The 14,953-nt window shown below is 37.8% G+C and overlaps 1 protein-coding gene across 1 annotated transcript in view; it reads right to left on the bottom strand.

Moving 5' to 3' along the window:
• PEX7 (peroxisomal biogenesis factor 7) overlaps window positions 1-14,953 on the bottom strand; it is a 41,712-nt gene that overhangs the window by 7,603 nt on the left and 19,156 nt on the right. The window contains exons 8-9 of the mRNA XM_053974388.1: window positions 13,069-13,124; window positions 6,654-6,753 (exon numbers count right to left, since the gene is read on the bottom strand). Of these exons, the coding sequence (XP_053830363.1) occupies window positions 6,654-6,753; window positions 13,069-13,124 (156 nt within the window). The remainder of the gene's footprint in view (window positions 1-6,653; window positions 6,754-13,068; window positions 13,125-14,953) is intronic.

Genomic DNA, 14,953 nt, shown 5'->3' with positions numbered 1-14,953 from the left:
GACATCACATCTTCCAGAACTGGTTTAATTGATAAGTCAGTTTTTAAGTTCTGTAGAAGGTACATTGGAACTGCAAAATGCCTTTCTATGCTGATACTGACCTTGGTGACCCCAAATGCAATCAATTTCCACCAGTGAAACTGTTTTCTAAAGACCCTATTCAACCTTCAAATTCATCCTTCAGCTTGGAGTTAGGTTCAGTTCCTTCCTTTTGGGTTATAATCACAAATAATCATAAGCCAAACAGTTTCAGTAACAGCTGCAATATCCTGCTGTCTTCCCCTGAGTTTCACTTGTGCAATTCACTGGGACTTCTCAAACGCTTATGGGTCATGCAGGAGAGCAAGAGAGAGTAAAAGATGGGGCTCACAGAAGTAGCAAGTATTTGTAAGCCATTGCACCAAATAAAATGCACAAGCAATACATTTACTGAGTAAGAAAGTACTGTCTCCCATCCTTCCCAGTACTTCAGTATCAAAATTGATTTTCCTCTCCAAACAATTGCAGCTTTTACAAAATTGTGATGCCTGACAGAAACCTTTCCAAACACCAAGAAACTTTTGCTGATAATGGCAAATAGTGATCATTACTCATGAGTGCCTAGCTTTGACTTACACAGTGAAAGTTTAATTTTCACAGTTTGGGAAAGACATACAGTAAGCACCACTAAGAAATATCTCCTTCTTTTAGCCCCTCCAACTCAGTAAGGTGTTCAGATCGGTTTAACACTTGCAGCTGGTGAAGTCTGATATTTTCTGGAAAAAATCCACTCTAAAATTAGGTAAGTAGGATCTTTTTATCTCAAAGAATCAAAGAAACTGCATAACTTCAGTAGCACCCTAGAGAAGGACCACAAGGAGAGACTAAAATGAAGTACACATAGTGTTATAATTGTAGCAGTGGCATAGCCACAACAGCTGGGTGGAAGCTATCAGGACCTTAGTAATTAAGTGTAAAAGATAACAGCAAGTGATCAAAAGAAAAAAAGCAGAGAGTATCTGTTTTTCTGTACATTTCCACAAGATGTAACTCCATTTTTATATGGAACAATCAACATTTCTGGGCCTCTTGAGCATCCAAAATTAATTTAAATGAACAGCAAAATACATAGCCAAACATACACAGCCTTACTAAAGACATCATGTGCATTTATATTTGGCTATATTGGTTAAGCCAGCTTCTGCAGCCCCTCCTGTCCCTTCTGCTTCCCATGTTGGCACAGCTAATGCAGCACACTGCAAAAGCTGCACAAAGAAAACGAGCAGAACAAACCTGCACACCAAAACTTGACAATGATCAAAAATTTCCCCATAAGGCTGGAATAATTTAGAACTAGATTTCAAGTTACCTTCAGGGCATGCAGGTCAAGTGTATATAGTTTGGCCATGGCCTCCCTCCAGCTAGTAAGAAATTACAGCTTTAAAATTTTAGTGATGCAGGATAACATCAGTTTAATGGCATCAACAGACCAATGCAGGCACCTCTTCTTGGCTCTAAGTACCACTGGCCAGGTGCAAGGAAGGAGCAGACAGTGGTTGGGCAGAACATGCTGGTGACACCCCACAGCTTTAGGAAGAAGAGATCGAAGTTCAGGAAGGCCAAATCACAAGACCAGTGTAACAGAGAGCACAAGAGCCACTGGTACCATGACTGTCTCCATAATATAAGGTTACCTTATTGCTCTCTACAACTTCCTGATGGGAGGTTGTAGACAGGTGGGGGTCGGTCTCTTCCACTGGGCAGCAACTGACAGAACAAGAGGACACAGTCTCAAGCTATGCCAGGGAAGGTACAGGTTGGATATTAGAAAAAATTTTTCACCAAAAGAATAATAAAGTACTGGAATTGTCTTCCCAGGAAGGTGGTAGAATCACCATCTCTGGATGTGTTTTAAAAAAACTGGACATGGCACTTGGTGCTATAGTCTAGTTGAGGTGTTAGGGCATAGGTTGGACTTGATGATCTTAGAGGTCTCTTGCAACCTCATTATTCTGTGATATGGGGTGCTGTGTGTGTCATGGTTTAATCCCGGCCAGCACCATGCTGCTGCTCACTCACCCCAACCCCACCAGATTGCATGGGGAGAATTGCAGACAAAAGGTTAGAGAAAACTGTAGCCAGAAAGTTAGAGAAAACAAGTTCCCTCCTAAACTTGTTGACAGAAATAGCTATTTACACTGACAGCTGCCCTTTTGTAGTGCAATTATGATCCTACACACAATCACAGTAGAAGCAAATCCTAAGTGATCACTATTTGTGTTGTACACAAGTTATTCTAAAACCTAGACTTCAGCAAGCATTCAGGTAACAGATAATTTTGAACTAGAGAACTGACACTTGGGTCATTCTCATTTGGAGCTGAACATTTTTAATTTCCAAACAGAGCACCTCAGCATGGTACATTGTGGAGTCCTGTTCTGATCTGGCATGTCACAGATGTCTAATGTCCTTTTCACATACCAAGTGCTCACTACACCAATTGCCATAACTCCCACTGAAAATTACTAATCCTTGCAGTTTAGGAATGTCATTGTTCATAACACAGAAGTATAGAGAAATTGAAAGATTCCTCTCTTGTTCCCATTAGATACTTAATCCTGTTCTCAGCAGCACAACAGAAAGCCTGACTCAATGGAAATCAGTAATTTATACTTTCCACTGGCTGCTTTACAAAGTTCAAATGAAGATATGAGGTGTAATCAAGACAAGAAGGGAATGTTTACAGGATCTGTACTTTTATCTGTGTCATTCATGGATTGCCTGAAGTTATTTAAAATGCATTCATGACTCCCATATAGCATTTAACCTATAACAGAAGAAAAAGGCTGATTTTAAATAAAGCTGCACAAGTAACACCAAAGGAAATTACCTATAGCATGTAAACATGAATGTAAACACAGCAAAATCCCAGAAAGAGATGGCTTAAAGGAGGATGATATTTTTATTCATCAGACCATTCACAAGAAAAGTAAATATAAGGAGAGAAGTAAGAAATCCAATGAGCTACAGAGCACAACTCCACTACATGGTCTAGCATTACCAGCCCCAAGCAAGGAATAGTTTATAGCTGATTATCATTTTTGAGTCCCTACACACATCCTATGTCTCTCTAGTGTATATACAAGGAAGCAAACTTCAGTTGTTTTTCTTATCCCTAAATTTTGGAAAGAACTATCTGGTTTTTAAAACTGCACACTCTTAATGTTGCTTACAGGGTAAAAAGATTTGCTCAGTTCTTAATACTACACACCATCACAAATTTAACAGATTTTTGGTGCTTAGGGTCTTGTCATTGTTCTCATGTGTGCCTAGGCTACTTTGGCTGAAAGCTGTAGTTGGGAGTATTTGCTCCTGGAAAACATGCCTGGCAAACTCTCACATCAGCACTTGCAGTTTAACAGAGAAATTCCCTGAATATCATGAGGATAATTTCTGTTAATGCTTTGCACTGCAAAATGCACATTTTTCTATGCACCTGAAAGTTTGTTTGTTGTATCAAATTTCTATGAATCTGATACTAACATTATGGTGGGGGAAAAAAACCCCAAGCCAAACAACATCTGATTTATAAAATTCAAAGCTTTCAAAAACCATCTACTTTACATAGAAGCAGATAATCCAAAATAGATACTAGAATATTTTATTAAGCGCAAAGGAGTTTACTGTTTCATCTAGCTAATACTAGTGGGTCTCTTCACATTCCTTATGGTGAGATTTTTTCCACGTTGCCTCCCTTAGCACAAGGACCAGCTTGCCTGCATGTACCTACTCTCTGCCTGAGGGTTCTTTTCAAAGCTCAATCAGTTCCACAGGAATGTCTTGTAATTCCTAGATTACTAGCTACTTAATCACAGTATCTATTCTGAACACTTTTGATAGCGAATATGATTTTTTCCTTGACATGTAAAAAATACCTCAAAAATGCTGAAATTCATTGTGCAAAGCCGAAGAAAACATAATCTGTCTAGACAACAAAAGATACCATTAAGAATGAAAGCAAAGGTTAATGACCAGAATGGTACTTAATTTGAGTATAAATGAATAGCTTGTCCATTATAAATAAAATACCCTGCATTCTTCCTGGATTTCTCTACTCTTTCTCCCTGAAGGAGAGAAGCAGTTCAAATCTGAAGTCATAACTCCTTATAAAGCAAACAGTGAAAATCACAAATCATGCAAATAAATGAAGAAAACAAATAACGGAGCTCATCATCAGATTGATAAAGAACAGAACATAAAGACAACCTACATATTGGGAAGAGCAGCACAAAAATTAAAAAAAGCAAATAATCTTTGTTGGATGGATGCAGAAGCCAGGGAAAGACTCCAAGGGCTCATACTAGAAGTAACTATTCAGCAGGTGTTCATAGATTCATAGAATGGTTTGGGCTGGAAGGACCTTAAAGATCATCTAGTTCAAAGCCTCCCTAAGATGCACAAGGACACCTTTCACTAGACCAGGTTATTCAAAGTCCCTTTCAGCCTGGCCTTGAACACTTCCATCCACAACTCTGGGTAATCTGTTCCAGTGTCTCATCACCCTCACAGTAAAGAATTTCTTCCTTATTCCTACCAACAATCTCTCAGTTTGAAGCCATTACCCTCTGTCCTATCACTACATGTCCTTGTAAAAAGTTCCTTTCCAGTTCTCTTGGAGGATCCCTTTAGGAACTGGAAGGCTGCCACAAGGTCTCCCTGAAGCCTTGTCTTTTCCAGGCTGAACAATCCCAGCTCTCTCAGCTTGTCTTTGTATGAGAGATGCTTCAGCCCTCTGATCATCTTCATGGCCTTTCTCTGGACTCATTGCAACAGGTCCATGTCCTACTCAGAGCTGAACAAAGTATACTCAAGGTATACTCGTGGGTCTTCCTATAAAAATGGGGGTTATGTTTCCCTTGTGTTCACTCCTTAACTTAGTGAGAGTTTAATTTTATCATAGATTTTTAAACTTCTTTTAAAAAAAACCATTCACAATTTGCATTGCTGTGATATCCAACCCTCAGAATACATTAAATCAACTCAATGGAAAAAAAACAGAGGAATATCAAAGCTGTTGCAAATGCCAAACTTCTGTCTGGAATGCACACTGGCACTCGGCAAATATGGATATATACCCCAGATTTATAGATTTTGTGCACTAAGTCCAACATCAGACTTGCAGAGTTTCTGCATAAGAAAAAAGATACCTGAATGTACAAATGTCCTAGTGTTGATGGGTATGCTCACCATCATTTTCCTTTTTTCAACATAAAAGTGCATGTGCGCTTTTCTTTCATTATCTACCATGAAGCAATGGGCTTGTTGTCAAAGCAATCACATCCTCAATACAAAATGAAAGAGAAAATCATCTCTCTTCATGCAGACCAAATACAAACCCACAGCAACTTCATGGAAAACTGAACTGGGCTCATGCACTGACTATGAAGCCCTAAATGCACTATGCTATGCTTGCTGCTCCCTCTGGACCCAGTGCAGCCAAACCACATCTGTGCAGTCACTCGGGATGAAGTTTCAATCCCCAGCAACTGGCCTTTAAGTATTCTTGCCTTGCACTGATGAAAAATAACCTGAACCTTGAAAGCTTTTTTGAGCCTTACGAATTCCCCCATGTGGTTCACAGCATGGCCTTGTGTACAGTCACTGCAGCATCACTGAAGCAACAGAATTTAAGGAACAACCAACCAGACAGAAAACCCATCAAGCTATCATTTAGCTAGAATGGTTTCATGTGCAGTAAGCTAAGTATCTGGCCAAACACCTTTCTCCCATGCCCTTTTACCAGCAGAAATTACAATGGTTTTAATTCACTTTGTTCAAACTGAATGTGAATGTAGATGTTACAATTTTTATCTGGAGTAAAAAAAAAATTTACTGTGAATTTGAGAAGACTCTAGATGCAAATTATATCTCCGGCACATTAAATAGTGCAAATCCTTACAGTAATTTTTGTGTGAAAACTAAAGGCTTTCTCATTTTAAAGTAAAAAATTAACGTTAGTTTTTCAAAGTTTCTAGTCTAAAAATAATTTCATACTACAAAAAAAGAATCCTCTGTTTACAAAACAGAAACAACTGTAGCAACAGAAGGAGAGGAGAATCCTTACAGAACCAGTACATAAATAATGGCTACTGATAAAATAGGTTCTACTTATTCACTTTAATAGCTGAGGGTTTTTGAATTTCAGCCACAGATTAAGCCTAGTCCTAGTAAACTGTTTGCCAAACGTAACCTCCTAGTCCTGTAAACAGTTTGCCAAACATAACCTAGGCATCATATGTGACACTACCAGCATTTAACTTGACAATTTAAGTAGATGGAATAAAGCTCTGTATCTCAGCTTAGCATTCTAGACTCTTCTCTACTATTCTTCCTTCTGAAACAAAATACTTCATTTTCCCAGAGCTCACCATGGCTTTCAGTTATCTGATTTTCAATCGTGTCTGTTCTGCCCTCCTCTCCTACCCAATGCAAGGAACTGCTTCACAAATAGAAATGGACCTGAAATGAGGTTTATTTGATAAGCATTCAGCCAGACTCACTTCCAGAAGCTTACTGCAATCTGGTGACTTATTCAGGATCTGAGTCCTGCAGCTCAGCCATGACCACAGTGCCTATAACAGGCAAGTGAAAAGCAAATGCAACCCAGCTCTTACCTGACCGCGATTGTGAAGACTTAAATCGAGACCACATGTAAATTCAGTGTGATGCTCAACTGTTTCCAGCAAAGGATTAGGCTTGGAAAAGTCCCAGAATCTATAGAGAGAATAAAGGAGGGAGAGAGAAAGGGAAAAAAAAATCAAACAAACCACAATTAAAGTAATTGAAAGGCCATTTCAAAAATATAATGCAAGATATTGACAAATCTGTTGCTGCCAGGGTATTTAAAAAAGCAAACTCATCCACTTAGGAAACATAACAAATACTCCTGCAAAGCCATCTGCTGATTTGCATAAATTAAACCCCACTGGGCAAAGCCATCTTTGTGTCCTGTTGCAGAAACTGAGATCAAAGTTGGCACCAAGGAGCAGTCGCTGGGACTTTACTAAAAGAGAAGAAAAAACGTCGGCTAGAATATTCTTGTTATATTTCTTGATGGCTGGGGAATTTTATCCCTGAAAGATATTAGCACAATTTGTGATTTTTCTCAGTTTTTGGCATCATTAACTATGGGGTCTTTATTTAAATAAAAATTAACACACTCATTTAGATATCTCAGTCATGCACATTCTCAAATTTGAGACTGTGTTCCTGTAAAGCAGAATTTAATATTATAATTTAGTAACAAATTTGTGCTATTTACATCAGCTGCATTACACAATTAATTCCACTAGTTCATATTTTAAATATAAATTTTTCTTTTGAGCCTTGGTTGATAAAAAATACTTAGAAAATAACAATTCTGAGGTCTTCTACTTCTCCCAGCTACTGTCCCAACAGATGTAGTGTCCACCAATGCACTTAACAGCAAGTATGAGAGATGTAAGAGTAGATGGGATTAGATTAGAGGTAAAAGACACCTCAGCCATGAGATAAAGGATTCAAACCCAGAACTTTCAGATAATAACACACTGACAAAACCCCATATGATGGCACAGAACAAAGACTTATTTCTTTTTCTTGTGTTGTATATACCACTGAGAAAAGTCCACAGGCTGCACAGCACAGCACATTTTGTGGGCTGTCAGCTGTAATCAAATTTTCTACAGCCCACATTTTCACACAGGGCTCTATTATATGCTTTACTACTTCTGTAACAATCATAGAGGTCTCTTTGCCTTGCCTTTATTGGAAAAAGTGACAATACTTAACAAGAACAGCTCATTATCAGATCAACTGCAGCGGAAATACTGTAAGTTCAAACCAATTCAGGTAAAATAGCAAACACTGGAGCCAGCAGGGTCAGTTTGTTTAATAAGTAGATGTTATCTCCTTCATAAACAAGGAGAGTGGTATCAGCACAATGGCTATGCCATAGCAACAACCCTCTTAATTTTTTCCTAGTACCTGAGGTCTAAAATAAACAACTTATTTTGCAAGAGAGAGGAGCAAAAGACCATTTCAGCATTTTCATCCTCCCACATTTGTTCATAAGAAAGTAAGGAAACAAATCTTGTTGTTTCTAAATAATAGGGTTACCCTTCCTTACCACATTAGCTCTCTACTAATTATTGAAAGACAGATGCTTATAACTGAAAACTACAATTAAAAAGAAGACAACTTTAGATCTACATGAATAAAAACCTAAAAAAGACCTTTTGATCAATTTAAAAAATAGTAGGACAATATAGCGTTTGTTATATGAAGTTATGTTGTAAAAAGTCAGAAGCAGTTTAGAGATTAAGAGTACTGCAACTTAGTTCAAGTTCAACAGACTGACTGGAAGCTTTGATACCTTTTTTTAATATATAAATAATTACTAGTGAAAGCTCAAAAAATGTTCAGTCTCAGGACTGAGAACCACTGATGACAAATTAATGGGGGCTCTCACAATAAATCTGCAATCCAAAGTAAGAAATACTGTCTATTGCACAGTGGCCAAAACAATACTTTCCCCAGAGTCAACTTCCATCACATTCTGCAGACTGAGAGGGCAATGCAATTTTTCTAAGACACTGTTTACCACAGCAGGACAGTGTACAGAGACCTGAAGATGCATTCATAGCACAAGTAGGTGTTGCTTGCATTATTTCAGTTGTAAGTGTATCTACAGAGCATGAACTTAAAAAATGGGCCAGACAACCACATAGGCTTTTAGGGCCCCTTACAGGTTTGTACAGCCTGTACAATCGCAGGTGTGTCACTTAGAACTGTTATTTTTACCCATATTATGTATGAAGCCACAACTTCAGTCACATCTGCATTGATCACAAAACCCCAAACCTATATAAGTGCACTTTCTTAAACTTTTTAAGGCTGGAATTGTTAAAAATATAGCTTCTCCCTCATTTCTCTACAGTTAAATTGTTTTACATGTACCTGGCATGCAATTCATCAACTGCACATGCATTGCATGCGCAGAATAAGTGGACTGCTTATTCTGAGCAAGACATTACGAGAAGAGAAAAAGCCTGTTAAGGATGTTGTACTTTGTACCACCCACAGCATTATCACGAAGACCTGTCCTCCTGTACCAATTCACTTTTACCAACCCAAACACAGTTTGTCCTGCATATCTTCTACCTTATCCTCACCCCCTCTCTACCCTTACCAAGTGTCCCTGCACCTTCACCACTGGCTGGGAAAAAAGAGGTAGCAGGTATCATTCCAGGTTCCACTGTCTGTACAATGCATGTGTTGTGGCACCCTGTTGCTGCATGATGAGGAGCCAGCAGATGAATAAGAAGATTACTTGTGGTGGTGAATTCATGCTACATCTCTTATCTTCCTTAAGGCAGTACTTGGCATTTCCCTCTCTTGCATGCTCATGAGTTTCCATTAAATTTGTAAAAGCTTAGTAAATTTAGACTACAAGTTTCCTGTCAAATCTAATTAAGTTTTCAATAGGTTCAAAAGTTACTCTAGGAAATGATTCCATGAAAGTGTACAGATGGAAGCACAAAGAACAACTCATCAAGTCTACATCCTTCTGGGTAAGAAAAAATATTTATGATAAATATTTATTCATGAAAGCTTTACTAATGCTCTTAGGTTACAAGATGTCTTCATACATCATATTTTTAGGTGGGTGTGAATCAGCTGTTCAGAGGCTGCTTTCCATAAAAGCCTACTCAACGACTAATGCTAGCTTTCACACACAACCACACCAGGCACAAGTCACAGTAGCATGTGGATATAAAATCCAAGAACCTTTCAAGAGCAACACAGAACTTAGTGCCAGTTTACTACATATGTATCACACAATTCATCCCCCTGCTCCTATTCTCTAGTTCCTGTGCTGACCTGTAGAAGTTCTTCCTGCAAACTAGAAAAACTTCTGTCAGAGGAGAGCTTAGTGTCAAGCTACTTTTGGATACTGGCTAATCAGATCAATGATGTTACTTCATGCATTAACTGGGAACATCTAACTATTTCCACACTAATATTCTGAAGCGATTATTTCATTATAGTTCCAGTGAAGCATCAACATTATGAAGCAATTTGGGTATAGAAGGACATTTTCCATTTGAGGAAAATAAGAAAAAAAGAGCAAATGAGCGAACACCCACCTCTTAATCTTGAAGGAAAATACCAGAAAAATAATACATGGATAATAAGGACACCTAGCTGAAATGAAACACAGTTTATTTTATGATCAGCCTTATTCTGTAAGATTTCTTTGTGATCCGAGTTACTGAAATTGTACATAGTGATGGAGAGCTGGAGATAGTGGTTTACCTTACAGTGTGTTGCAGAGATGATATCCAATATAGTACAACTTTTAACAAAAATTGCCTTTCTGCCTTAGGGACAAGGTTCTGTGAATATGATCCAAGATCTGGTCTGACACCAGCTTAATGAAGCCCTATAATTTATCAGATCTTCTGTTTAGACTTTGGTGAGCACTGTCTGTGACTAATGCACCAAGATTTCTTTTTTATACTGAAGAGTCCAAAAATACAAAATGGTGATTCCAGTAAAAGATGACACTGGTGTTCTTCCAAACTGAATTTTCCACAGAGATAGCATTTAAGAATATGCATGCAGACCTAAAGTAGTTCTGGAAATGTTACAGTACTTAGTGTATTTCCTGGCATTTAAATGATTCATTTGTGTTCAATTTGCTCTTTAATTAGCCTACATTTTTTCTAAGCTCTTCCAAAGAGTAAGGAAATGGTATAGAAAATATTTGTCTGAATGAAGCATTTACTGGACAGGGATTATAAATCATTATACCAATATATGTAAAAACTCAAGTTCAAATCAATATCCTCTTTTTCTCAGCTCCTAGGATGAAGTTGGCATGTGAACTATTATTCTTTTCAGCAGCTTGACTACAGTGCTCACACTCAATGACTATACTATTTGCAAAAGAGGAAGCTAAGCATTGTTAACTTTATTTTCAACCTACTATTTTTTCTTTTAGATATCCAGTTGTGATTATGTGCCAAACTAGCCACATACAGTTGACCTGAAATAAACAAAACCCCAGCTTCTTACATGGTAGTTTGATAATATGAACTAAGATTTGCAGCTGTTTGGTTAAACTATAAAGCTTCAGTAACGTTTAAGATTACAGAACTCTGACAGTAAACAATTGCTCCACTACTATGCTCTATTCAGTTATCTACTACAAATTAATGCTTGCAGATAATTCTGAGCTTCAAACAGACACACTGAAGAATATAAATGAACAATATCATAACTAAACTGCTATTAAAATAACACTGCAATGAATCTGTTTTTAAGGGACTGCCATACCATGCTGTTCTAGGAACCAAAAATTCAGCACCCTCTCCCCCAAAATGGGGCTAAAAGGTCACACGCCTTGAATAAATTCAACAAGATCCATAATTAATTCCATGTACTAGAATCCCTACTTATCTTCCACCTTTTATATATTGATCAATTTATATATTGATATATATTGATTTACTCTTAAATTGAAATGTACATGTATGTGTGCATACATTCACATCCACGTGTGTGTGGTGTACATGCATGTGCACATATGACAGGCTGTGTGCATGTATGCACATGTGGAGTGTACAGTGCATCCAGTAAAATGACAGTATGTGGTAGAGGTACAACATAGTCTTTAAAAGAGATGTTCCCAAATTCTTATGGCAACAATTTTCCTCCATTATACAGAATATTTTGCTTGTGACGCCTTTTCCAAAGATTTTCACCCAGCCTTCTCTGTTGTTTGTTCACTCATACCAAATCCAACAGTTTTAGAAAACTGTTAAAAATCTTTATTTCACCTCTTCAAGTCTGCTGTCTCTCCCTAGTCATGACAAATAAATATTTGAACAGAAGAATAATGCCTAGAGTGAATTTGGTAAAGAGGTCCCCAAGCTCTACATTTATAGACACAATGCTTTGTGAGCTAGTAGCTCCCTCCATATTTTCTGACAATTTCAAATACGAAAATGTCAGAGCTGAAATTGCACTAGATTTCAGTACTGCATGAAGCACATTGGCGCCAAACCTGAAGGATATATAATTGGTGTCAAAAAGGGGAAGAGCATGACAAAACAATCAAGACACTTCAATGCTTAATGGGTTAACTTCATGAAGCCACTTTATATGATGCTATGGCAGAAGATTGGATAGATTTATGATTTACCAACACATACAGGCACAAGAATTAACAATAGAACCCTCTGGCAACAGAAACTCGCTAGGTCTGGTGTCAGACCAATTAGGACACAACCAGAAACCAGACATTACTTGAAATGATTTGGACAAGTGGGATAACTTTGCATCCTTTATGGAAGCAAGAGGGCTTCTCCCATTTCTTAATGTACTGCCTACTACATTAGGTCCATGATAGAAAATTAAAATGTAGATCAAAGAATTTGATTGAGGTGTTCAGGAATATTTCATAGTGTATTGACTTGTGATACCATGTATCTTAGAGAAATCCCAGTATCAAATCAAACTTCTTTAGGACTTTAAATTAGCTTTAAAACAATAGTACCATGAGATCCTCAGCAGTATCAGATATACTAAGCAGCCAGGGGAACTTGCAGAAGTACTGTCTAAAGAGTTTCAGCATACACATTGTGGAACACTACTAAAGCTTCCTCAGATACTGGTAGGACAAAAACTTTGTTCATAAAAAGCCTAAATAAAAATGTGTCACAGAAACATATGAATTCACCTAACTAAATTAATTTAAGAGGGTATTACCTTCTTATCAAACATTATCGCAGCTGGATGCAACTATGTTCAGTAGAGTGATATGAAAAGGATTGCAGAAAGCATCTGACAGAGCAGATATTGCTCAGTAGAGTGACTGAGCTGGCCTTTAAGCGATAAACCCTTGCATTTTCAACATAGCTTATGAAGCATCTGACAGCAACATTAACTGCACTCCAGTATATCCACTCTGGATCTGTTTCTATTGCAAGCCATATTAAAATTGATCACCTTTCTATTTTTATCCAGTTAGAGAAAATACTGTACCTTACAGTAAAATCATAGGAGCAAGAGGCCAATATAGTTGCATGGAATGGTGAAAACTGCAAGAAAACAAAACAACTTTTAAAGTTAAAACATTGTGCTGCTTACTGTAAGCAGCAAGTTATCAAGGTTTAGCTACTTAAATGGTCTTGGTTGGGACCATATCATGCTGCAACAAAACAGACTACATCAATGTATTTCTCCCCCATGCTTCTAATTACAAGGAATCATAGAATTAATAATCACAAGGAATGCTCTGTGGGATCCTGTTTTGCTTAGATTTCATTACAGCAGTACCAAATAACTCTGCTGTAAAGTTAAGAAGTTCTGGAACAGTCTTATAAACAGTCATTAAGTTCTGCTTTTGGCTAATAGGCTAAGTTTCATCTTGTTATATAAATTAAGTTTCAAACCAGCTATGTGACCAGTTAATTATTTTCAGAGAGACAAAATCTCTCCATGCTGCAGAGAATATAAGATATATTACCGTCATCAATTCTATATCCTTCCATTTTGAAATTATTTATATACAAACGGGAAAAAGTGGAGAAAACTGAAGGCAATATAAGATCACTTCATGATTTCCCCCTCTCCTACAGGGCATTTTACAGGATACACTCTTCCATGGACTCTTGCAGACTGGTCTAACAACTGCAGCAAAAGAAGGATGCAGTTATGCAAAAATTGTTCATCTCAGCTCTAGTTTTTTGGTAACCTTCAGTCTCCAACAATTTTAAAACCTGTACTTCTTAGCAGGAAATACAACAAGCCACTGACGTAACTTGAGTTTGAAATGCAGGTCCCCCACACTGTGGTTCACAGTTAAGTCTTCCTGCAAGACTTCTAATATTATTCACAGCAACTACAAAGTTGAAAGTTAAGTCTAGGCTATTGCCACAACTGCCCAAGTTGTCAAGAGAGCAGTGTATGTTGATGGCTGCTGAAGTCTGCTGACAGAGCTCTCTTTACTATAGCAGAATTGAGGAATGTGCATGCTGGAACTTGAACCCCTGCAGACTTCCTGCAATTTTTTTTTAGGGGGAAAAAACCCAAAACAAAACTGATACTGCACCTCAGGAAAATGAATACTAGAGGAGAAGGTCTGATGGGCAACAAAAAACAATGGTAAACTTTCCATAATCCCCCTTTGCATGTCATCATAGTTTAAAATAAAGCAAAACGATCCTGTCAAACTTTGTCATTAACCTTAAGTATCCTAGAAACTTACCTAAGCAAAATTTATCAAAACACTTAACAGAGTGCTACACATGTAAGTTGAAAAAATTTGCATAATGTCTTTCTGCTACAAGAGAAAATTCTGTTTAACTCTAAGATAGTACAATTTTATCATCTGAATAGCTGTATCCAGGCAGAAGATACCACCACATCATCCATCCTGACTCCAACATACCCAAGTATCTTTCTAGGTAATCTTGAAAACTATAACTGTGTTTCAGTGTAAGATACTGAAACCAGCTAAGAATGTGAGGATCAAATGCACCAACATCAAAATTTTCCAAAAAGGACTCCAGATGACCTCAGTGCACTGATAATGCCCTATACTGCAGTAAATGACCATAAGAAATCTGCAGGAATCCTGACAGTATTGTGGTGGGTAGAATTCCTTGCCAGACTCAGATCTACTGCCAAGACTTGTGGTTTCCACTTTCTTTTCCACTTCAAACTGTACGTTCCTGTCCCCCCCTCCTTTGTGTCAAGGGCTGCAATTGTGTGGTTGAGCAACAAATTGAAACAGCTTAATGATCCAGACAGAACTAGTCACTTTCAGGGACAGGGTTTTCAGTCAGAGCCATCAGCTGCAGCTTTACAATTGCTTATGTCAGCACAACACAGGGGAAGGGATATCAGTAGGGGCAGCTGCCTCTAT

Source organism: Vidua macroura, chromosome 3 (genome assembly GCF_024509145.1).
Source record: "Vidua macroura isolate BioBank_ID:100142 chromosome 3, ASM2450914v1, whole genome shotgun sequence".
In the NCBI taxonomy this organism is placed as follows: Eukaryota; Metazoa; Chordata; class Aves; order Passeriformes; family Viduidae; genus Vidua; species Vidua macroura.
This window is presented reverse-complemented; position numbering and strand designations above follow the sequence as displayed.